Source organism: Artibeus jamaicensis, unplaced genomic scaffold (genome assembly GCF_021234435.1).
Source record: "Artibeus jamaicensis isolate MK-2021 breed Jamaican fruit bat unplaced genomic scaffold, CSHL_Jam_final contig_465, whole genome shotgun sequence".
Taxonomy (NCBI): domain Eukaryota; kingdom Metazoa; phylum Chordata; class Mammalia; order Chiroptera; family Phyllostomidae; genus Artibeus; species Artibeus jamaicensis.
In genome coordinates, this window is record NW_026521843.1 from 28,938,185 (window position 1) to 28,963,076 (window position 24,892).

The 24,892-nt window shown below is 52.9% G+C and overlaps 2 protein-coding genes across 4 annotated transcripts in view; one reads left to right on the forward strand and one right to left on the reverse strand.

The window, feature by feature from the left end:
• Positions 1-8,245: 8,245 nt before the first annotated feature.
• The window catches only part of ATP6V1E2 (ATPase H+ transporting V1 subunit E2), a 51,111-nt gene continuing 34,464 nt past the window's right edge, over positions 8,246-24,892 (reverse strand). For all 3 annotated transcript variants that reach the window (XR_008391954.1, XR_008391952.1, XR_008391953.1), the window contains 3 exons: positions 19,170-19,244; positions 10,487-10,637; positions 8,246-8,817 (listed from right to left, as the gene is read on the reverse strand). The gene's annotated coding sequence lies outside the window, so the exon portion shown is untranslated. The remainder of the gene's footprint in view (positions 8,818-10,486; positions 10,638-19,169; positions 19,245-24,892) is intronic.
• Positions 15,672-20,182, forward strand: TMEM247 (transmembrane protein 247). The gene is made up of 3 exons (XM_037161247.2): positions 15,672-15,788; positions 16,511-16,840; positions 20,000-20,182. Exons 1-3 carry the CDS (start codon positions 15,672-15,674, stop codon positions 20,180-20,182), a joined length of 630 nt encoding a protein of 209 aa, XP_037017142.2.

The window sequence follows — 24,892 nt, forward strand, 5'->3', positions numbered from 1 at the left end:
CGTTCTTCAAAGGTCAGGCACGACATCATCCTAAAGCCTTGCCAGAGCCCCCCAGGCAACCTGAAGCACTCTGCTCTCTCTCCAGCCATGCTCTGTACCTGCCTCCATCCTGGCAATTACCTTGTCACTCTCGTCATTCTAATAAGCCCTCCCTAGTCATGGTTGTGTGGGTTGAGTGATAACAGAGGAAAGGGCTTGGTAAGCTGAAAAACCTCACCTAGATGTGAGTCACAGGGAGGCGGGAGCCAGCAAAGGGAGATACAAGGAAACAAGCAATTACAATACAATGCAATGAGATCATTACCACCGTGAGCCACAGATGTGGAAATCGAGGCTCAGAAAATGCCAGGCCTCAACAAGGAGCCAGGAGACCTCAACGCAGGCAGCCTGGTAACCCAGGGTGTCAGTCAGGGTTCAGACACCAAAAACAGAATCCACCTTAAGTGTTAAACAAAACTTCTGTTAAGGAATTTGGCGCTCACAGAATGGAGCATGGAAATTGCAAGAGAAGAGGGCTCCAGGCTGGGCCATCAGAAAGGCCCATGAGAACCTGACCCCCAACTCTCCTGCCAGGAGACCTGCCGCCTCTGCCACAGTCAGGAGGGCAGAGAATCAAAGCTCAGCACTCGGAACCGCACAATCGAGAGCACACCGCCAAAACTCCGGTCCCGGAGTCAGGGAGGCACCGCCCCCCAAACCGTGTGCCATGACACCTGTGGAGCTAGTCACTGCACGGCGAGTCCCAGCTCACACCCAGAACCAAGCTGGCTGCCAGCAAGAGTCAGGGCGGCTGGAAGGCGGACCCCCTTCACGTCCACCCCCAGGTACTGCCTTCGTGCCTCAGAGGGCAGAAACGGAATCTAGGAACCTCGGAGCAGGGGGAACCTGGGAAATGCCACTTTTAGCTTTCCAGCCCCTCAGGTACAGGAAGACACACCCAAGGAGTTTAAAACAGACATCGATCCAGAGCTCCCAGCTTTGAGAGAGAATGGGACACACCTCGCTACGGGAACGATCCCCTCAGGGGAAACGCTGTTTGCTTGTTCATAGTTCACGTGCTTTAGAACAAAGAGCTGAAGGGCAGTTAGGCTGCTGGTAAAGAGATAAAGATTTGCCTAGTACAGAGGGCCAGAAAACCTGTCCTACAGGACATTCTGCAGCTAGCATTCCCTGACATCATCTGCAGTGCAGGGTCTAGTTCTTAAAGTGGCTTTTGCTGAAACGCAAAGGCATCGTAACGTGGACATGGAATCAGGGACCCCGCGTGTCCCCAATTCTCTCATCAGCTGGTCTGGCCCCCCGAATCAGCCAGTGCCATCGTCCTGTGCCCCGAAGAGCCTGTGGGTTCAAGGAGGTGCCTGGGGCTCTATGCCCCTTCTGCCAGACCAGCTGGAGCTTCTTCCACACTCTCTGAAGCCCCCACGAAATTCCCTTTGAAAAGTCTAACAGCTTTAAAAATGTTTGCAAATTCATCTTTGACCATCTCTTGTAACAGCTCTTTGCTGGACAACATGAGTGAGGATGGACACCAGCCCGCAGGACCAGATCCCTGCTTGGCTACTCAAGACCAGTTCAGATGCTTTGGAGGCACTGGGACAGTTGAGGTCGGCTTTCCCAGATCACGAAGTCTGGGCACCGTCCTCCACCATAGCCCACGAAACCCAGGTCCAGGCTGGGGCAGTGACCCAAAATAAGCTGCAGGACAACAGGCTACAAAAAGAGCCAGAAGAGTCCCTCCAGCCAGGACTCTTAATGTGACAGGTGAGAAAACTGAGGTCTGGGGGGAGAAGAGACTGGCCAGCCGCAGAGCCGGGCCCTTCCCCTGGCCCCACCCTGACCCTGTCTGTGGGCACTCATACCTGCCTGCTCCTGCCGCTTCTGTGCTGAGTCAGCGTCATGCGGCATCGGCGACTCCCTTAGACGGAAAGCGCACACCTCACAATGCTAGCTGGCAGCGCTCTCCAGCGGGGTGCTGGGCACTTAGGAGAGGTTAGTGCTTCCAAGGAAACTGCCCCAAGTAAGTGTCTCCATCCATCACGCAAGCCCCTGTCTGAAAGGACCTGACCTAGAGGAGCAAAAGGCCCCCGGTCGCCCTGTGCTTTTCCCAGAAAACAATCTACCTCCTTCGCCATTTCTCTCCCTGTTCTCAGACAGATCGCCTGGTGTTGACTCCCGGGCAGAGCCTGCCCAGCGTGGCTGAGCTTTGTCCTCCTCGTCCAGCACAAACGGCTGAGGCCTGATGTCCCAGGGAGAGGATCACACACCGCTGGTGAGGGGAAGCGCAGCCACAGCCAGGGAGCTTTCTGCCCAGGCCAGGCGAAGGTCAGATAGATTCAGAAAGCCGGGCCGGCCAGCCCAGTTTCTTACGCTGATTGGTAACCAGAGGCTGAGTTAAGACGCTGCAGCGGTGAAGAGCCCGCTCTGAGATGCTAAGATCAGACCATGAGCAGAGTCTGTGGGAGGCTCCTCTCCACTGTGGGCATTCACGCCCCTTCCCACCTGCACTGTGGGCATTCGCGCCCCTTCCCACCTGCACTGTGGGCATTCGCGCCCCTTCCCACCTGTTACTGCTTGTACTTGGCCAAATGGACCCAGTCGCCTCAGGAGAAACCCCCTTCGAATGGAAGCTTCTCCGGGCAGGCTTCGAGTCCGCGCCCTGGCCTGTTTCTGTCATGCTACTGCCACCCCCCCGGGCTGTGAGGCCTGCACTATGGCTTTTAGATCTGTCCCCTGGGCGCCACCTTGGTCTCTGCAACCGCCTCTTGCACATGAACAGCCGTCGTAATCTCTCTCCCACTACTTTATCTGTGATCCTTGCTCATACATGTGCAGTGTTCCCCAAAGCAGGGAGCCGGGCTTTAGACACCCCAGAGTGGGACCTCATCCCAAATGTCCGTATTTGCACCCCCACTAGGGGCACACGTGCACACATGCATACACGTGTGCGCCCCACACACAGAGCTTCCGACCAAGCCAGAATGGTTCCTAGGAAACCGCTGTTCCTAGGAAACGTTCCGAGGGTTCCTGTCACGGTGCCATCATTCCCACCGTTGCCCACCTGGCACCCCCTCCCCCATAGTGTGCACACGGCTGAGTCCCTCCCAGGCCCACAGAGAGCCCTGTCCATCCCGAATGCGTGCCCCACTTGCCACCTGTGCCACCTATGTGAGTGTGGCCTCTGGACAGTGGGCAAGTCCAACAGGGCACAGGTTATCACCCCCATTTTGCGGGAGCAGAAACTGAGCCTAAAATGCTAACAGCTTGGTCCTCTGAGCACACCGCCATGGGTCGTTTCAGCACTCGTCCTGGCCTTCGGCCCAGCCAGCCCCCTCCCACCACCCGGAGGCAGAAGTCCCAGGCTGCTGGGAGGAGGAGGGAAGACGGGGCCAAGAGGAGTGGCAGAGGTGTCACTCACTCCCAGTCCAAAGACCCTGCGGAGAAGCAGTGAGCGACCGCCGGTTAAGGAGGCACCCGGCACAGCACCCACCGCCTGACCAGCCAGACCTGGGGCCAGGCGCAGTGGCTCCCTCCCAACAACCCGTTCCTGGGTGGTGGAAACTTGGGGGGCAGTGTTTCTGGTTTCCTGGGAGGCGTGGAGGGAGCAACTGCCACCTCTCCATACGTCTGTGTTATCACATTGGCTTAGGGGAGTTCGACACCGTTTGTCAGTTTGTGTAGGAAAACACAGTGGCTGGACCTTCCAAACAGGGCGCCTTTGTCCACCGCTGACGCCCTGGCCCGGAGCCCAGCTCAGCTTCAGGGGAGGATTTAGGTCAGGAAGAAACTGGCTCTGGGGGCAGCCACAGCCTTAAAAATCTGCGTTAGCCCAGGATTTGGAAGACGTTTCCCCCTTCCCATAGTCACACCTATGCCCCTGGGGTGGGGGTGGCGGGCGGAGGTGGCTGGTCTTGCCTTAGTGCTGTAATTACTGTTGACTTTAAGGAGAAAACAGCGTTAGGCCTCACTGGCCCTGCAAAAGAGCTGTTTGTCCACTTCCCATCACATTGGAAAGTCCCCAGGCCATTTCGTCAGACCATCACGCCTTTCCCGTCAGCTGCAGCCGGCGGAGTTAGTACTCACCTCTTCCAGCATATGCAGACTTGGGCGAGGAGGAACCAGAGGGGAGGGAAGCTTCCAACTGAGGAGGTGGCCAGGGCACTGGGAGTGATTTTCAAAGCAAATGCGCTTCAAGAGACCCAAAAAATCCCATTTGAGTCTTTTAGAGTCTGAGTTTCTACTAAGTTCATTTTCCACAGGTCTCAAGAAACACTACTCCAAGACGATTTGTGAGGAGCAGCCACAGCACGGCCTGCTAAGGCCGTTTCCCACCGGGATCAGCCCCAGAACCAACCTCGAAGGGCAATTTTTACCTTCCACGCTCACTTATAGGGTTAGCTGATAGGTTTCAGGTTTCTGCATCATTTTTGAAAAGGGGTCACCTGTGTGGGCCTGTGTTGGCACGAGGCTCTCCTACTGGCCTTGTCCGCCATCTTGTGGACAAAGGAGGTACTGCTTCCAGGGAGAGGATTCTTCTTGGGCAGAGGCTTCTAGAACAAACTTGAAAATCAACCAGAAAAGGGCCGTGGGGGGGGGGGGGGGGGGAAATCCTTAATGCTAAGAGGCCAGAATAGGCATCCTCGGAGATATTCCAGGTTCCATTCCTGAACACAGCAATAAATTGAGTCTCACACTAAAGTGAGTCATGATCTTTCTGCTGGGGGAGGGGCTTGCCTTTGATTTGTAAAACACACAACATCTGTGAGACTCAGCAAAGTGGAGTGCAGTCAATGAGCTATGCCTGTAATAAGCTTCATTTTCTATGGCAAAGATGCATTCTTTCTTGTATTTTCTAATCATTTCTAGTGTGTCTTGCCTCCCTCGTCACTCAACAAGCATGTAAGTTGAGCACCTGCTACAAGCCTGCCACAGTAGGTCCTGGGGTAGAGATGAATCAGGTGACCCTGTCATGAAAAAAGGAGGAGGAAGGGGGAGGGGAGAGAGGAGCAAGAGGAAAAAGAGAAAAAGAAGAAACTTAAAGTCTTTTTCTATGATCATAAAATTTATCTTTAAAAAATTAGGTTTGCATAAAAAGAAGCCCAAAGTCCAAAGGTACAGAAACATGTGAGCCAACAGTAACAGGCCCGTGTGGAGTACCTTGAGGGGCAGAATGTGTACAGCAAGGCCCCAAAAGAGGAAGTCTGTTTGGGGAAGAAAGGAGAAATGGTCCCTGAGAACACAGACGGGACATCTGACTGATGGTCGGCAGCACAAAGGAAGGGCAGGGAAGGGTCAGTTAAGTCTTGTTGAACTTAAAGCTCTCACGGCTTCCCCTGCACTCTGCAGCGGTCAGCGACAGTGTTCTGCTAACACTGGTCACTGGGAACAGAAGGGCGTCCAGAGAAGTGGGGAGGAAAAGTGGGGAGGGGGAGGGGGAGGGATTCGGGATCTTCTTGAAGATGGGGTGGGGGCCGGCTTCAGGGCCGTTGGTTCAGCCTGTGTGCAACAGACAGTAAGTGCTGTGCTCAAGAGGAAGTACAACACTAGACTTCGGAGTAAAAGAAACCTGGATCTCAACTTTACTACTTAACAGCTGTGTGACCTGGGCCAATCACTTAACCTCTCTGAGCTGCAGTTTTTTTTTTACCACAAATCAAGGTGATAATAACAACCACTGCTGAGGGAAAGTAAATGAGGCAATACATGCAGAGCCCCACCCAAGGCTTCCCCCATTCCAGCCCCCGTATGTGGCTGCCTGTGGTGCCATCAGGGCGTGATGCCAAGTCCTAGACTGGTTCTTCTGTGGAGGTAGGTCTTCATTCACCTGTCTCCAGAGGCTCCCCCACACCTCAAAACATAGCTACCACACACTGCAAAGGACACCCTTATACTAAAACATTTGTTGTTTATCTAAACTCAAATTTAACTGGTCCCCGTGTAGCTTTAGCTGCTCAATCTGGCAGCCCTAATTCCAATCCCAGGTTGGGGGTGCGGCCCAAGGTAGCTCAAGAAGATGACAGTTTGGGGCTGCCATGGAAGCCCCTGAAAGCCTCAGGGAACTCAGGCAGCTTCTGCAGGTCAAAGCTTCGTTTTGATTCGCCCTCCAGTAGTGACCCCGGCACCGCCCAGACAGCCTCCCCGTGAGGTCTGCGGGGAAACTAGTTCTAAGGGCAGGAAGCACAGGGCACACAGGGGGGGGAGTGACTTCAGATCAAATGCAGCTGAGAAATCGCATGAAACAAAAGTACAGGTTCTGTCACTGCCAGACTTCTCAGGCCTTTAATCTGCTGGTGTGACCCGGGGATTCTAGCAGCGGGTGTGGCGTGTAGCGCTTCCCACTCAGACATGGGAAGCTCACGGAAACTTGACTTGCACGTACATCCCTTAGGACTAGCTCTGGGCGCACCGACAGCTGAAAGCAAAGCCACATCTAAAACGCCTATAAACGGCAGGCAGGGCACAGGTGCTAACAGTCCCCATCAGAATCCACCATTCCTGATCCTACCAGCAAAAATGCAAGCAGCCTCTTAGCCAGCAAAGACAGCGTAGCCTGGCCCACATGTGGGTTTTGAAGGAGGGTCCCACCGTAAGTGCCTGAATTTTAAGCTGATGGGTGTTCATGGTCTTGTGAGGCCATGATGGGTCCTGGGACGCTTTCCCTAAACTCCCAGCGATCTCTCCCATCCTTCTGCTTCTGCACCTAAAATTCCATCGCGTGGGCGTAGAGGCTTTGACACCACTCCAAATGCAAATATGCCTGGAAGAGGGGCTTGCTGAGCCACCAGCAGCCACCTGACGTGGTGTGATTCAGTAAGTGGGATCCCTCTTGGGGAGCAGCTCAGGTGGCAGCTCTGCTTGCCTGGCAGGGGTGGGGGAGGTTACTCGGAGACCCAGAGCAGGCTTGCAAGCCGAGGGAGGGGCTCACCTGGTGGCTGGAGGGGAGTGGGCCCTCCCAGGGCAGCAGGGAAGAAAAGCAAGCTCAGATCTTCCATGGAATCTTATAAAAAGCCAAACCCAACCAACTGGCAGGGGGCTCAGTTGGTTGGATCATCATCCCTGTACACCAAAGGACTGGGGGTTCGATTCCCGGTCCAGGCACATACCTAGGTTGCACATTAGATCCCCAGCTGGGGTGCCATGGGAGGCAGCGAATGGGTGTTTCTCTCTCACATCTATGTTGCTCTTCACTCTCTCCCTCCCTCCCTCTCTCTCCCCTTCTCTCTCATCATCATATTTTTAAATCATATGTTTTAAAAACATATTTTTTTAATTAAGAGAAAAAAGTTAAACCCAGGCTCCAAATGCCAGCCCCTCCCATACAGCCAGAGGCACTGAATCGGTTCCCACAGGTTCGCTCCCCCACCCTGGGATGTCCATCTATTCCGAGGCCTCTAGTTCCCCAAGTGATTGCACAGCAGATGCAGGCACAGGTCACACTCAGCGCCAGGCCTCCTCTGACCTGGCCCCCAGACCTGAACCCACCTGCCACCCCCGGGCTACAACCTGAGTGCTTACTCTTCTACTCTCACTTATTTTCTAAGCCCTGAATTTGGTTCCCTGCCAGACCCTCCCCTCCACCTGTCCTAATTTTCTGCCTGTCATTTCTCTTCAGGACCCCAGATCTGTAGCCCTACACTCCTTCGAGAATCGGGGTCCTACCCCCAAACCTCAGGACCAACCCCGCTGTCTGCTGCAGCCACAGCGCTCCTGCCTGCCTGCCGGAGGAAGCTCCCAGGGGACCCACTCCACCTGCCTGCTGGCAGGGCTGCTGCCGGTGCCTCTCCCGCGGCCCCTTCTACCATCAGCCTCATTCTCGTGATTGTGCCTGGGCTCAGTCCCCCATGTTCTGTTGGTGATGTGGTCCTGCCCACCTTTGCCTCCTCCCTGGAACACAGGCCTCCGCAAGCCAGGTCTGTAGACTTGGGCTGCCACCCGGCATTCTCTTGGGCTGGAACCCCTCCCAAGTGTCTTCTGGGTTCTGCTTTTCTGGGTGACCTGATCATTGTGCTAGTAGCCAGCCCCAGGAATCTTGAAAAACTCTTGGGCTGAGTCTCCCAGTAAGGACAAGCTGGACCGCCAGAGGGCAGTATTGCCCAACGCTAGCTCCCCAGAGTTGCTGTAGCACCTCCCAAGCTTAGGGGGAAGGAGGATGGAGCAGCACAAAAATGAGGAGAATAAAGTTCTTTATGGGAGTAAGTCTATTTTATGTAAAATTACATGAAATGAAAAAGGGGTGTCATATAAAACATTCGAGGAGGCTTTTGGGGGACAAAATGTCAGTGTCGTTACCTCCTCCAGCTGAGCCCTACGAGACCCACCCCTGGCAGGCACAGGTGTAAGGCCGGGCAGGGCAGCGCTAACAGCTCCTGCGCCACAGGCCCGCAAGTCTGCGGGCTGTAAGGTCGAAACAGCCATCACGGGCCTCTGCGGAGCTGGGCGGTGGTAACTGCGCCAGCCTTTCACATGCAGAGGCTGCCCCTCTGGAGGCTTTCAACGACTGCCAGGCCCTGGCTCAGCCGTGGCAGAGCTTGGGCCCCAACCCGGGACGCCCATCTCTGGTGTAGAACGATTCCCACCGCTCCTCCGACCCCAGACGAATTCATCAGAAATTGTTACTGAGAGCCACCACCGCCTAACCCAGGTCTCCAAGGCACCGTCCAGCTCTGAAGGACGGGAAGTCCAGGGTTGCAGCCGTGAGCAGACTCTTCGCGGGAAGAGTCCTCCCATCAGGCCCTCCCGCCAGGCTGGAGCCTCGGCCCCTGCGATTCAGGCTTCTCTGAAGTCACCACAGGTGGGCTTTGCTTCCCCGTGCCTGAATGGCTGTTGGATTTATAGAAATTATAGATTAGGGAGAAGCATCTTTATGAAATTATGCACAAAATTCCTTTAACTAGCAAAGTTCCCACATCCATCACCCTACTTCCCCAAAACAGAGTTAAACTACAAGACTTTGACTGGCACCTAGGTGGGTGGGAACTCACCCACTGCTAATTCACTCACGTTACAGTAAAGGGATTAAACAAAAAACATGCTTAGGAAGTGGGGTCTCTGGTTCAGCTTGGGGTGTGTGAAGACAGAAGGTGTAGCTCCTTGACCCTCTGGTCTGCCTGCCTGTCACATCGCAAGCCAGAAGGGAGCCACATCCTGGCCAGGGCCATCGGCCCAAGGGGCCCTTTCCTGGCGCCTGCTGGGAGCCAGGGAGCGCCCCCTGCTGTCACCCAGCCTCCCATCGAGGGAAGAGATGCATCATCGAGCTGCCTACCACTGTAACAGTAAGTGGCCAGAAGACAAGCGCACAATTTCACAGGTGTAAGTAACTGGGGTGGGTCCCGAAGGCTGGAGGGGAGATCACAGAGAGACTGTTTGATGGGCCGAGGAAACTGCCAATCAGCAAGGCAGGCTAGCTGGGCTGTGTTTAGGGAAGATCAGGAAGCATTCCTTCTCTCTCCAGCTACATTAGACAGTCCACAAAAGTAAGGGTTGCACACAATGATTCTTCGTGCTCCCTCAGTACCTACCTAGCGCAGGTTCATGAACCTGGGAGGGGCTTGTGAAATATTGTTTTCGGTGACATCTACTAAGGCAGGACATTCCCCCAGCGCACCGAGGTAGGTGTGTTAAAAGGAAATTGGACTCCTGGTATGCACCTGTTATTGCCAGTTATCAAGTTCCTGCGTCTCAATCCCAAGTCCCTCCTCAGTGCCCTGCTCCTGATCTTCAAGCTGAAAAGCTATAAACACTTCTCTTGCCAGTCCGCGATGTTAAACTTTGTCAGTAGAGGGCGCCGGAGAGACAGCGCAGGAGAAAGGGAGCCTCTGGTTCTGGTGCACCTTCCCCACCCCACCCGCCTTGCTCCCTCAATGCTGCAATGTTTGATCAGCACACCGAGTGGCATTCTCCTCCCGTAGTGAATGGGAGGGCATCTTAGGGGCAGCTTCTCGAGCTTCCCAGCAGAACTTGCTAGTGACTTCCTAGCAAGTTCAACACCACCCCCTAGGCAGCTTCCTGGTCAGCTTGGTTGCCACCTCAGTGCATAGGTTCCTGCTTGCCGGCTTTGACCTGCTTGACTTGGACTTGACCTCAGGGAGTTTTTACACCATCCAGAGGCTCAGCCACACCCTCCCCCATGAGATGTGAGTTTCAGCCTCAGAGGAACTCCTCTCCCAATGTATTCCTTTCAGTATTATTTAGAGTTCTCATGACCCCCCCCCTCAAGTAGCCACTTCCTATTAGTAATTAAAATCATTTAGTGTCTACCTTCCCTGTTGGAAGGACTGTGTAATTTCTGTCTCGTCGTTGGGCCCCGACTGATACCACACTCATACACATGCCTTCATACACATGCACATAGCTCATACACATGCCTTCACATACGTCCCTGCATATGTTGGGGGGGGGGCAGGGGCTCCTCAAGCAGCTCCCTGCTCCTTCTCAGTGAGATTTCCCTGACAAATCCTCCGAGCATCTAGAGCCCCCTGCTCTCCCGCACCCGCATATCAGCCAGAGTTCAGTCAGGACAGCAGAAACCGCTCTCAGTGTTCAAGCAGGAAGGGGTTGATACAGGGACTTCCATGCTTTCATCGTGGCTTCACCTGCTCCTGTCACTGTGGCCAGGCACGTTTGCCTGTCAGTCCCCACTCCTGTAATGACGGAGATAATGATAGTACTTGTATGGTTCCTCTGGAAATCACGTAAAATAATCCATGAAAAACTACCGGTGCCTGGAACAAGGTTAGTGCCCAATAAATGCTATGATTAGCGTTCCTGTTACAACCTTCTGATTGCTCCGGCACGTCTGAGCCGAAGTGTCCCCAGGCCACAGCCATCTGTAGTTGGGGCAGCCAGGGAAGGAAGAGGACACTTCATCAGTGAGACGCTCCTCCGGGATTAGAGACCACCCCAGATGGGCCTGGGGCCACGGCCGCGAAGGTGGAGGCTGGGCGTGGCTCAGGGGCTGGGAGATGCCCCTGCCCAGTCCTCAACCAGCGAGAGTCACACATTCTGAACTTCCTCCACCCACACTGAGCAAAGCTTTCTCTTCCAGACTCGCTTCTAAAATTCTAACTGAAAATGTAATATATGCACATTTTTTCAAGTTAAAAGGTACAAAATACTATACAGTTAAGAACATCCCCCTCCCACCCTGAACCCCCAATCCCTCAGCCCTCCCACCCAGAGACAGCCAACGGGCACTATAAACCGTTCTTACGTCTTCCCAGGTGTATTCTAGGCATCGTTTCATGTTTTAATACATATGGAAGCACTGTTTTTGCTTTTCTGCTGAATACTATATTTTGGAGAACATTCCATATTTGCATTAATGAATGTACCTGTTTGGATTTTTGTAACACTTATTCTTTTTCAATTCTGCACATTATTCTTTTTTCTTGTATTCTTTTCCGTGACCATGTGTCCCCCTTGCACCCTCTTCCCCTCCCCACCCCCCCTCACACTGCTCTCAGTGTGGACACAGTGCTAATTACTGAACCGGGTCCCTTCAGGCAGGAAGCTCCATGTTTTCCAGTCTGGAAACATTTATATACATCCCTCCTTCTTTCTTTTCTTGAGGTAGGAAATCATCTCACCTCGTAGAGTTGGAACCCCCCAAAACCATCTTCATGCTCTAGCTTTTTTTAAAACCAGGCAAAGGGGTGGAAAAGCCTCATTCTGGTCTTGGGTCAACTACTAACGCCCATCACTCCAGCTCTCTGAGTGATTCAGGTTCCAGGCTTGCCAGGCGGTGGTCATCGTACCTGCTTCAAAGTGCCTCCCACGGACATTCTGAGGATCGGATGAGACCGTGTGCGTGGAAGCGTGTGAGTGCTGTACCAACGTACAAGTCTCTCCTCCAGTTATTTGCCAGACCTACCGCTGACATGTTGCTCTGTGAACGTGCCCAGAGCCTCCCCCCGGCGCCTGCTGCACACAACGCCCCTGCTAAGGGAGACCGACCCCACACGCGGCTCCTGCTCTGGACAAGCCCAGGCTGCCGCACCGTGCGTCCCTGCCTTCCCATCTTCCCGCTTCCCCACAGCCAGCTGGCCACGCTGGGCACCTTCCCAATGTGCAGCTGCCTGTGGCTAGAACAAAAGGCTCTGCCCAAACAGAGGGAAACCAGGTCGCTCCGATTCTTGCTCTTGGAACAGTCTACTAGGAAACAGAGGGAACAAACGCAACCCAGAATGTACAGAGTGTCCATGGGGTCAGGGCCGGGAAGCTGAAGTTATAAGGAAGCTGAAATTGGGAGGAAGCAGAACTCCTGAGTACCCTGAAGATGAGAGGTAGGGAAATGTTGGGAAGATTATGTCTGTGAGAAATGAGAAGATGTGGAGCAGCAGCAACACCACCACCAGCTGAGGGGCAACAATGGCAAAGCATTTGAAAGCGCACCAGCCCCTGCTGCTGAATCCAGCCCAGTCCTCAGGCACCCAAGTCCCTGCCCTATCTCCATGGGTCTCTCATGTAGCCTTACTACAAGGTCCCTTTCTGTGGGCTCAGCGGGGAGGGGGGGCTCTTTCCATACTGCCTGGAGGGCCAAACCAACCCAAGGCTTATGAGACCTGCCTTCCCAGCTTCCTGCAGAGCCCCCTAAAGAACAGGCATGCAAGTTTTCCACCCTTGGGCACGGGAAATGAGAATCCTAAACTCCATTTTGCATTAGAGCACCTTGCTTTGCTTAACACATTAATGCAGTTTCTCAGAGGCCCACCTCCTGGGGAAAGGGCAGGGTGGAGAAGGGCGGAGAGCAAGAATGGAGAGGCAAGTGGATAACAATGATCAGTTGAGACTGTGCCCACGCTGGTTCTTCCCTCTTGCCCAAATCTCCCTCACCCTTCACATCACTGATACCAAATGCAGGTGCAGCTGCCTGCTGCTTTAAAGGCCAATATTCAAGAAACAGGTGCCAGTGTAAGGAAAGATGGTCTGTTCTAGTGCCGACCACCTGGGAAGATGGGGACTCTTGGCCCAAAGCCCATCTCCACCTCAGTGGAGGGAGAGGGGAACAGAACAAAGAGGTCAAGGGAGAGGGTTGGAAAGTTCTGTACGTGCAAACAGGCACAGTCCTTTCCAATAAGGACCTTGAAACTGGTCAAGTGATGGTCTGCTGTGCGTCATCCTTGTTATAAAGCTGAAGGTCAGCAAGTCTCCTGGAGGTGAAATACCTAAAGGTCGGAGTCTGTATCTTTTGAAGTTAGTTCCTAGGATTCTTATATAAGCATGGTGTTTATCTGCAAGCTACATAAGAGTCAGAGTCAGCACCTGCAGAAACAATGACAAAAGAATGGTGGGGTGGGTCACATCCCCACTGTTTACACCACCTCAGCCAACAGACTTGTCCTAGCTGCTCCAGCCGTATCGGCACTGGTGTTCTTGACCATGACAACAGATTGCCTTTGGGGCCCCAATTCTTCATCCTGTCTCATAGCCTCACTTTTTGTCCTAGGACTTTACAGTTCCTCCCACTAAGGGAACAGAGTACATTTCGTCATCCTTTGACTTTGGATTTGGCCACAAAAACGTCTTATATTGTTGGCCAAAAGGGATGGCGTGCCAGTTCCAAGACCTCTTGTGCTATTTCCATTGCAATGAAAAGAGCGTGCCCAGGCTAGCCCACTGATCCCAAAAAGAGGGCAAGGGACAGGTGGAACAAAGCCACCTGGCCAAGTCTCCTAGGTGAGCCCAGCCAAGATCAGCCAAACTCTTAGAGCCTGAGCGAAGTAAGTGTGTGTTGCTGTGTGCCACGAGGCTTCACGGTCGTCTGATATACAGCTGGATAACCACTCATAGCACTTAGAGTACATTTCCCTACTTGGTGATCAGAGAGCAGTTCGTTATGTCTTTGTTTCTGTGAGCTGGCTAGCATGGCCAGATTTGGTGACTGAAAACACAGGATCCCCAGTTACATTTGAATTTTAGGTAAATGATGAACAAATTTTTGTGTAAGTGTGTCCCATGCAATTTTTAGAATGTATCGATACTAAAAAGTGTTTATCCAAGAGCATCCTATATTTATCTGAGAAGCCGACTCCTGGTGCTTCAGGCAGGGTCGGCAGCTTACACAGTGGCTGTGTGATCGTCCCCACGGTCACTACCATGTGCTGGGAGAGGGAAGTCATGTCCAGTTAAAGATGTGCCAGGAGGCAGACCTGGAGCACTTTTCTCTCTCCAGTGACAAGCCCACCTCTTATAGTAACTATATGATGGTTGCCATTTACCCAGCCCTTGTATAGGCAGGTAGTGGGTGAACACGCATCTTATTTTGACACCAGTGCTATAATGGAGGGGAATAGCTAAATCCTTAACCCCTTTACGAATAAGTAGACAGCTAGAAAGAGTAGCCAAGTAAGAATTCAAATGCAGCCCTTTCTCTTTCATAATACAACTCTGCCTCTAACTACCAAAAATGTTTGAGGTCATTTTCACAAAACTGAAGACAGCAAAGAGTACTCCCCAGCCCCCCAATCTCTTTGCTGGTCCCCCTCGGTCCCCTCAGTGACTGGGTGGCTTAAACAACAGAAACTTATTTCCTCAAGTTCTGGAGGCTTGGAAGTCTGAAATCTAGGTGTCAGCAGGGTTGGCTCCTGCTGCGGGCCAGGAGGGAAGGGTCTGCTCCGGGTCTGTCTCCGTTAATGTGTCCCCTGGACTGAACCACGGGGCGTCCAAACTCGTGGTTGAGCACTACGTCTGGGTGTGCCCCTGAGCGTGTTTCTGGGTGAGATTAGCGCTGGAACTGGTGGACCGAGTAAAGCGGACAGTCCTGCACAGTGCGAATGGCCGTCACCTGACTCTTTGAGGGCCGAGTAGGAAAAAAAAGTGGAGGAACGCTGAACTGGTTCCATCAGCCTGACTGCTTGAGCCAAATATCGGCCTGTTCCGGGCCGTGGACTGAAACCGGCAGCCCTCCTGTTGGTTACTAGGCCGTTGGGCCCAGGTTGGCTTTCCGGGGTCTCGCCTTGTAGGGAGCGGGTTGTGCCACTTCTCTGCCCCCGGAATCACAGGAGCCTTGTAACAAAGCATATGAATAGCACACACACACACACACACATACATCGTCCCACCATTCAGGTTCTGTGGAGAACCCTGGCTCACACAAAGCCTCTCTCCTCGGTGTATGCATGTCCCTCTTCTCCCTTCTCTTCACATCACCTGCCTTCTGTGCATGTCTGTGCCCAATTCTCCTCTTCTTAGGAGGACATCAGTTGGACAGGGTTAGAGCCCACCATGACGACCTCATTTTAACTTTATCACCTCTGTAGACTCCATCTCCAAAGGTCTAAGGTACTGGGGGTTAAGACCTCAGCATGTGAACTGGGGGTGGGGCGGACACAAGTCAGCCCATAATGGGGTTTGTGCAGCTTGTGGTAGGTCATCCACATAGAGTTTGCATTTAAAAGAGGATCCCAAGGGAGTAGATTTCAAATGAGGGGGTTCTGGGTTTCCAGTGGTGGAATTCTAGTTTTCAAAGCAGTCCTTAGGGGTAGCAAGGGCCCCCTGCAGTTCTTAATAATGGCACTTGGAAGGCATCACAACCTCTACCAAAGGGGCCCTAGCAACGGGTAGAATGTGGGTTATTGTGAGGACAGGGGATTGTGATGGTGGCATCTGGTGAGGCCAAATGTTAGTGCCTCGAGAGATGTCCTTGGGCCCCAGTTGGCAGCATCGTGGTTTTCAGGATGACATCAGAGGACAGGGAGACGATGGGAGCCAGGGGGGCAGGAGAAAGCTGCCCAGCCGTCCCCAAGATGGTGCCCGATGACCCCATGTCTGAAGGGAAGTCGAGGGCCGCTTTGGTAAGGGGGGTGGCTGCCTCACCGTGCGGCCCCAGCTCATCCCCTCGTGTGAGGGAAAGTGCTGTGGGGACATGGGACAGGGGCTGAGAGCTGGGAGGTGCCAATTGCTGAGAAGAAGAGGGGTGCTGTGCTCCCATCCCCACACTGGCACCCAGCTGCAACCAGGGGCCAGGGCCCTGCGTAGATCGTGAGGCCACTTGATGCTGACTTGGGTCTTTCCCATCCACCTGCCCCTGTGGGGCCCTTTCCTCCCTCTGTGATGGCGCCCAGCTCCTCCCCAGCCCTGGCTGGTCCCCATAGCTTTGGGCTCTCTCAGCACGGACCCTGGGTGTCTTCCTGCCTAGCTCCTGGGACAGCGGGGTGCCTAACTCTTTTCAAAGTTAGATGGAGTCGGGGCTGGGGAAGTAACCCCCACGGTGACTGAAAATCACTGGGAAGAGAGCCTGCTGCCTCAACTCCCCAGCCCCTCCTCTCTCACCTTGGGGTCTCATTCCTTTGTGGCAGCCCACCCTCTCCTTCCTCTTGACTCAGTTCCTGTAAGTGCATTGCTAATGAGAACTCAGCCTAGATCTTTACAGCTCACAGCAAACACTCCTTCAAATGCTGCAGCCCACTGTGGCCCAGGGCTGTGGCAGCACCCTGGGGTGGGAGTAGGGGCAGCCCCCCCCCACCCCCCCGCACTGACTCCTGGCCACCCCTCAACCTTCTCCTACCCGCCTCAGGAAGCAGATCCCCCTAAGCCAGACTCTTCCTATGACTACCTGGAGGAGATGGAAATTTGTGACGACAGAGGCTGCTCGGAGCCACCTAAGTTGCCATCCCCCAAGGCTGGCCCCACCACCAAGGGCCAGGCAGGCGACGGGCCCGAACTCACAGAGCAGCCCCTGGCCCCTGGGACCAGAGGAAGTGAGCGCAGTGCTGAGATGGAGCTGGAGAAAGTGCGCATGGAGTTTGAGCTCACGCGGCTGCAGTACCTGCACCAGGAGAGTGAGCGCCAGCGGCAGCACGAGGAGGTGATGGAGCAGCTGCGGCAGCAGGCAGTGCCCCGTCTGGTAGGTGACAGGGAAGCCGGGGAGCTCCGCAGGTCCCACGGAGGGCCAGGGGCCAGGGGCCAGGGGTGAAGGGGGCCTCCGGCTCTGCAGCCCACCCTGCCCCCCCGCACTGCTGCACCCCGCCCTGGTCCAGAGCTGGCACTCACCGCCTTAGAGCTTCCATTTGTGATATGAGGCTAAGCTGAGACTCGACCCTGCCTGGGAGGGGCTCTGCATTGTCCACCCACCAGCCCCCGGCTTTCCTTCTCAGGGAAACATCTTCAACATTTCCTCTAGGACTGGATTTCCACTGTTCTCCATTCCTCCCTGAATCTCTTCTAAGAGATATGTGCTTGGGCTTGACCCGGCACCCCTGCTGCAGTCCGACCGGTGGGTTTTGATAAAACCACCCCCTCCCTTGATCAGGGCTGCATTTGCTCTGCTGGATCCCTCTGCCTTGTTGCCAACTAAAACTCAGACATCTTTTTAGCAAGAAATGGACCATTCTCCCCTACTCTGTACTAAGTGGGGATGAGAGCGCCTACTTGCGATGAACTGGGATGTGAAGTGCTCAGCACTGTAACTGGGCCATCATTAGCCTAAATAATGAAGGAGGTTATTATTTAAAGCAATGTCCTCTGGGCTTTAAAGTCAGACATTCAGGGGTTAAAACCCTGGCTCTGCCGCATGGAAACTGCATGACTCTGAGCAAGTTGCCAATTGTCTCGCGGGCCTGGGGTTGCTCCTCCGTAAGGCAGTGCCTGTCCCAGAGGGTCACTGCGAGGACTGAATGAGGGAAGGCGTGCAGGCAATTTGCAGTGAGCCTGGCACATTAGGTCAGCACTCGATAAATGTTAGCTATTATCATTTTTATGTACTCATGTGACTCACTTCTTGACCCAAATGCAACAACTCGTGTTCATCATTTTTCAATTGTATTGAAGTGTAACGTATGAGCTATGCTTCCCAGCTCTGAGTCACCCTCAGTTCTGAGAAACCGGCCTTCTGTCTCTGTCCAAGTCGTTGCCGTAACTGCTGAGGAGGGTATGAGCCGAAGGACAAGCCGCCGAAGGTCTCCCTGCAGGTTGGCGGCGGTCCGTTAATCACACCCTCGTGCTCCCATTTCTCTGCTTTGTCCAAAAATCTACCCCGAGACGCACTGTCAGACACTTCCCAGAATTATTAACATATTTACTACCTATTGCATTTCCCCAGTGGACTGACTGGTCAGTATTTTTGTGAGAAAATGGGGTTGTTTGAGAGCATGATTTGCTCTCAACAAACACACGCTGGCTGCTTAGCAATTTTTTTTTCTTGCTCGCAAAATACCCCCTTAATTATGCACTAAATGATTTTGCTGAGCCAAGTCCAGTTCATTGAACAGGGGTTTCTAGAATCCATCTCTCTCTCTCTCTCTCTCTCTCTCTCTCCATCTTTTTAAAAATCTAGAAAAGATTTGCCTGTCTCAAAGATTCTGGCCCATTTCTTGATATTTTTGACATATCACAAATAAGTTCCATTTCCAAACGTGTGGTTTTACACTCAGGATCCCGGGATGAAACCCATTACAGGTTGAAGCCAGACACGGTGGAAAGCCGGTGTCCGTGGCACTGTGCCTTTGGCCGGTGCCGCTTCCTCACCAGACTCACCTTCACTTTTCAGCCTGAACACGTCCTGCCTTGCTGGATGAGGTGGAAACCCTTGCTGGAGTGTGCTATCTGCTTTCTGTCTTCTACTCAAAAGATAGGCCATTGAAAGTATTTTTCGAAGTCTAAAAGGTCTCACAAATGCTCTGTTATTAAAGTCACACACAGCACCCATCAGCATTTCAGACTGAAAACACATGCAGACGACAGACGGTGGCAGGAAGTCAGGTCCGCGGGCCAGGGCCATCCGAGTCTGCAGAGAAACATTAGGTCTGCCCAGCACCCCCACCCCCCACTGCACCAGCGCACCTGGACTCTCTCTCTGGTCCCCAACTTCCTTGCCATTTATTGTAGAGTTGGCACCACTGGAGTCATTTCCTTCTGCCTCAACTTTGACTTAGTTGCCCTCACGTTCCACCAAGTGGTTTCCACGAGGCTTTGTCCAAAACCCCAGTCTCCAGTAACAGTTTACAGAAGTGTTTGACTGAAGGCTGGGGAGCTGACTTGCTCTTTAAACTTCTCTCCAGTCTCTCTTTTATTGGGTGGATATGTAGGTAGAGAAATTTCATTGTATTGAAACTACCTCTGTGAGCGTGTTTCCAGCTAGTTTAAGGACTCACAGTCACTGCCATCAGCCTGCATACAAAAAACTGTGGCATGACTTTGGAAGATGTTTTAAAGAAGAAACATGGGTGCTATCTTACCAGATTTTGCCTTACTTACGAGTCGATGCTTTCTACAGTCAGAATGGGCTCTGTCAAGCCTCAGTTATACAGGTTCTGGAAAAGAACAACACACGCGCAGAATCAGCCAGGCAACTGAAGATTCGACCCGCCCCCATGTCCAAGACTCTGAGGGTTTACACAGGTCCCACCATCAGCCAATCAGATTCCTACCACCTGTCCTCAGGAGAGACCAAACCTGGGCTGAAGGACCACAGACCCCACATGACACGGGCCAGGGCCAAGACAGTGCTAAAGGGGCACCTGCTCTGGGACTACTATCCAGAAAACAGGGGATAAGTGTCAGGGCAAACCAGAGAGGGGAAGCCTGAGTCTGGGCGACAGGAGCAGACTCAAGGAGTAAATGCCCATGAGTGCCCTCTCGTGCCAGTGACTTCCCTAGGAATTTCTGATTTCTTGCCTCTCCCTCTTTATAATCTTGTGAGGTGAGCACCATTGCCCCTACCTTAGATGAGGAAGATGACCGGCGGGGAGACATATTCAGGAAGACACAGAGCAGATTACAGCCCTGGCTGGTGTAGCTCAGTGGATTGAGTGCCGGACTGCAAACCAAAGGCTCACTGGTTTGATTCCCAGTCAGGGCACATGCCTGGGTTGCTGACCAGGTCTTCAGTGAGAGGCACGCGAGAGGCAACCACACATTGATAATTCTCTTCCTCTCTTTATCCCTCCCTCCTTCTCTCTCTAAAATAAATAAAATCTTAATTAAAAAAAAAGAGCAGATTGCAGCCCAGCTCTGCCTGGCGCCCGAGCCCTGGTTTTGCCAGCCCCACCCTCTCCTTCCCCCACAGTTCTCAGGAGGCCTCCAGGACCTTCTGCACCCCCAGAACCAGTTTGCCCTGTTCCTGTACTGCTTCATCTTTATACACATAATCTATGTCACCAAGGAGATGATCTTCTTTCTCTTCTCCAAGCACTACCTGTTCTGCATCGCAGCCGTTTTGCTTTGTTTGATTAAAACTTTATGGTCATAAGTCTAAGTGTCTTTGTTCTTTCTGTCACTGGGGACCTCCATGCTAGAGTGTTACTGGGACCTGACCCATGTTGGCCCAAATTGCCCTGTCTCCTCACTCCCTGGCAGCTCCTCCCCTGACGTGGTGCCTCCCCCCAATCAGAACTTGATGTTAGAAACAGCTCGCCATCAGCCTTTTACACCCTAGTGTGAGTGACACCACTGGCTGGGCCCGAGCGGCTAGACCCAGTCAGTGATGCAGGCTTGGAGCTGCCTCGGGTTGCGCGCAGTTCAAAAAGAGAAATGCTGAAGCGCAGGGAGCCCTGGACAAGCCTGTCAGAATCTGACCGGCAAAGGGTGTCCCCGGGCAGTGCATGCCTGGGTGAGGCCAGGCTGCAAAATCTGGGCCTCCTCCTGGGGGCGCTGGGAAGCAGGAACTGAACGCCTGATTGGGCCCAGAGCAACTCAGCAAGGCTGCTCTAGTGGAACAGTGGGAGGAGAAATAAAAGAGGCCACACAGCCCAACCCTCAAATCACACAGACTCACAGAGAGAGAGAAACACACAGTAAATAGTTGTCCACAACTGAGTTGTACGCACCTCCCCCACCTCACCCCCAAGTAAATGGACAACCATAACCTAAAGAATACACTTTAAACACCAGAGGGCTCCCGGGAGGCACAAAATGGAGCTGCAGCCCTGACCGGTGTGTCTCGGTGGCTCAGGTTGACCCTGTGGGGTCCATTTCCCCGTGGGGGCACATGCCGGGACTGTGGCCTGGTCCCCAGCTGGGGGCGTGCTGGAGGCAACTGACTGATGTTTCACACACATCAATATTTCCCTCCCTCTCTCTCCCTCCCTCCCTTCCCCTCTCTCTAAAAATAAATAAACAAAATCTTGTTTTAAAAAATGAAGCTGCCAGGTACATATGGAACAAGAAAAAGTATTGCAACTCCCCCATTGCCAGCCCCCACCCCGCCCCGTCTCCATCACACACACCCTTAGCCCACTGGCAGCTGCACTGACCCCAGCAGTCCCACCCAGGAGTGATGGCTGGCCCTGGCTAAGGTAGAGGAGTCTGCGGGGACAAGGCTGAAAACAGGATGAGGCTGGACAGCTGCGAGATCAGTCAAGTCTTCAGGAAGCCCTCCCCAGGCGCAGGGCTCTGCCTCAGGAGGGACAAAAGAGTATGTTTCTGTCTGGGGCTCTCTGAGCGATGCTCAGGGGAAATGACGCATGAAAAAAGACGGCCTCCCGGGATTCGACGTCAGTGCTTGTTACCGGCCATCTCAGTCTGTGGTGAGTCCTCATCTCCCACTGGATGCACGCAGTGCAGCCACCACCATTCAGAGACATACCAAGCGCTATTTATAGCTCCGTGTGGAGGGTTAATAAAGGTAATAAAGCCATGGTTTCTCATTAAATGCCCAGTGATAGGGTTTTTACTATGGGTCACTGCTCACAACCATCTTATTTGATCTGGGTTTCTGGGGTGGGGTTGAGGCAAGAAAAGAAGACCAGGATATCAATTAAAAAGAGAGAGAGAGAGAGAGGTGTTTACCTTGTTGTAACAGGCGGAATTGGGAGTTTGTAAAAAATACCAAGTGCTATATGGTCATTTAGTCCATCACCTGTTGCCAGGTAAAACTGGGCTTTAATACATTCGGGTTTTTTTTTGTTTTTGTTTTTGCAAATCTTCAGAGAATGCCTTAGCTAACGCTCTTAAACAGTTAGTGCCTCGGCTCACCCCCTTAGCAATGGGCATGAAATCTCCCCTCTTGTCTCCCGATGCAATCTCCCACTGTGATTAAAGAGCCACCAATCTTTTTTCTGGGGAAATAAGAACAGCTCAGACATGGTACAGACCTCCCAGTTCATGCGCAAAGCCGAAAATCAGAAGCGAAGGTTAGGAAAAAGCACAGCTGAGGAGTTACCAGGCAGCGAGTCAACTCACAAACACTTCTTGTGCCCCTCCAGTGTGGCAGGCACGATAAATGCTTTACAGAGGCGGTCTTCACCAGAACCCTGGGAGGTAGGAAGGCTCAGAGCAGTTAAGTGATGTGCCCAAGACCATCCTAGAGCTCAAGTCTGACTCCCAAGTACATGACCTCATACCTGACTATGTTCCCAAGATCCTGACTTGGTGGGGACATGAGGCCATGACACATGGCCGAGCCTTGCTGGGGACATGAGGCCAGGATACATGAAAACGTAAAGATGCTATCAGTCAGTGGTGAAGCAGATCCTGGAGCCCAGGGTGATGGGATGTCTTCTCAAAAGAGTGGCCCCCGAGGGCGGGTGAGCTCGGGACAGGCAGAGAGGAGGCGGGAGAACTCACACAAACTGAGGTCGGGATGGGAATGTGTAAGCTGTATTCAGGAAGAAGGGAAAGCTGGTGGTCACTCTAGTGAGTGGTGTAAACTAAGCTAACAGGCCTGGAACATTCATTCAGAGCCCAATTTTATAGCCTGAAATGTTGGTCTGAGGAATTATGAACTCAGTCCCTTGGGAAATGGAGAATCCCTGAAAACTGTAGAGTGTGATAGTGACCACGCCAAAGATGCGGGGGAGGCCCCCTTTCCCTCTTCTCTCGGGGACCGTGTTCTTGCCTTGAGCTTTTCTTCCCATTTCCAGTTCAGGAACATTCTTCCTAAGGTCCTGTGTGTGAGGATTGCACTCACCATAAAAGAAACCCAGCCACAGTGGCTTAACAAAATAAAGGTTTACAATTCTCATGTACTAAGAAGTCCCAGGTAAGGCAGTCCGTGACCGATGAAACTGCTCTAGGAAGTCAGAGAAGACTCAGGCTTCTTTTTGCTCCACTATCCTTAGCACACAGCTTTCATTCTCCTCACCCCATGGCTTTCAGCCTTATGATCTCAAGATGGCAGCTGCAGCTCCAGGCATCAGGTCCACAGCTCCAACTCAGAAGGGGTAGGGCGCAGGGAGGAACCACCTTTTAACAGCTTTTCAGAAAGACCCTCCTAGAGACTTCTGCTTACATCTCATTGCCCATACTGGTCATGTGGCTGCTCCTGGCTACAGAGCATCTGAGGTGGTAAGTGTTTTTGTGTGTTTGTTTTGCCTGGGCATTGTTGCAGAATTGAACAAAATTGGGATTCTGACAGCATGGAGGAGGGAGGGGTGAATACTGAATAAATGACTGTGCCTACCATACCCTGCTTTTTCCAGGCCTGGCTCCCACCCCCTTCCCCAGTGCTGAGCCAGGGTCGGGGTGGAGGCTGAGACAATTGGGTGGAGCACAGCTGCAGCCAATCTGGGCCTGGCCCACTTCTGTCTTAAGGCCTCATTCACATACCACAGCAGGAAGATCATGGTTTTCTCTGGACTTGTGACTGGAACAGCTCTGCCTTCATCCTCCTGACCTCTGCCTGAGGCCCCATGACCTTACACAACCAGGGCAGCAGCCTTGCCTGGGGACTTAGAAGGGCATGACCCTCTGTGCAATGTACCTTCAGCAAAGATGCACGAGGAGGCAAGTTTGCCCTAGATCCTTCTCCTTCCTGTGTCCCGGATCCCACAGAACAAAGCCAGTGCCCCTGACATCTCGATATCTTGCCTGGCAGCCCGCTCACATGGCCACACAGTACAAGTACACCCAAGCAAGAGGGAACGGGCCGTGTATGCTTCTAATCCCACCTTACAGGTGACTGACTATAGCAAGTCAGTTCAGCTCTCTGGGCTTCATTTGGGTGACCTATAAGTTATCTAGACTCTAACTCAGTTTTTAAAAAATGTAAAAAGAACCAAAGCCTAGGGTTGGATTTCTTTGATCTGTGATGGTGTCCAGGGGGGTTGGTGGACTTGAAAGCGCCCCCCTGGTTGTAATGGGCAGCCACATTACAAAACCTAAATCCTTGCTACTTAACGTGCCATCTGAGGACCGGCTGCATCCACATCGCCTGGGGTATCTTAGAAAGTCTGGGAAGCTCTCTACTCAGAGTAATGTGACTCAGTTCCACTACTGCCTTGTTGCTCTTGGCTTAGAGGGTCTGCGGGAGGGAGGTTGCAAGATATCAAGGGAGGAGAGGGTAACTGAGCACCCTCTCCCCCCTTGGGTGCCAGGGAGGCCCTGGAACCGCCATGGGAGCCTCCAAGAGCACGGGGCGGCGGTGCATCTGGCCTCCCTCTCTGTTTCCAAGTCTTTGCTCCGGGCTTCTGAGGAGCCAAAGGAGTTTCCCCAGCGCTCCAGGGCTCATCAGAAATGTCCGAATCTCCCCAGGCCTGTCTCTGCCTCCGTCCCTTTTTTCATCTGCCTCTGATGTGTGTAGCTTTGGGGAAATCTTGCTAATATACATTCATCCATTATTTAAAGACTTGCCACTGTTTCTTCAGGAAGGTTAAGCATGATTAAAAGATGGGATTTTTCCACAGGGCACAGCAGAAAAGCTGGGGCTCCCGCATTTTTAAGCTGTTTTGGCCAAGCCTTGTTGCATAATTTAAAGTCTGTGACTTATGTAGACTTAATTAGCCAAAGGCGCAGCAGCTGCAGGTTCATTAGTTAATATTTATTAAGCGCCCTCAGAGGGCTTGGTCGCTTTTAAGAGGAAAGTGGAGAATCAGCTTCCCACTTGCAAATTTCCTACACTGAAGTAGGAGGGCTTATAGATGTTTCAGGAGGTAGACCTTTTTGTCCTCCAGGGGAACAAAGGGGTGGCATCAAAGGGCCTGGGGTCATGGGGCAAATCCCAACAAGCGACCTTCTCCTCAGC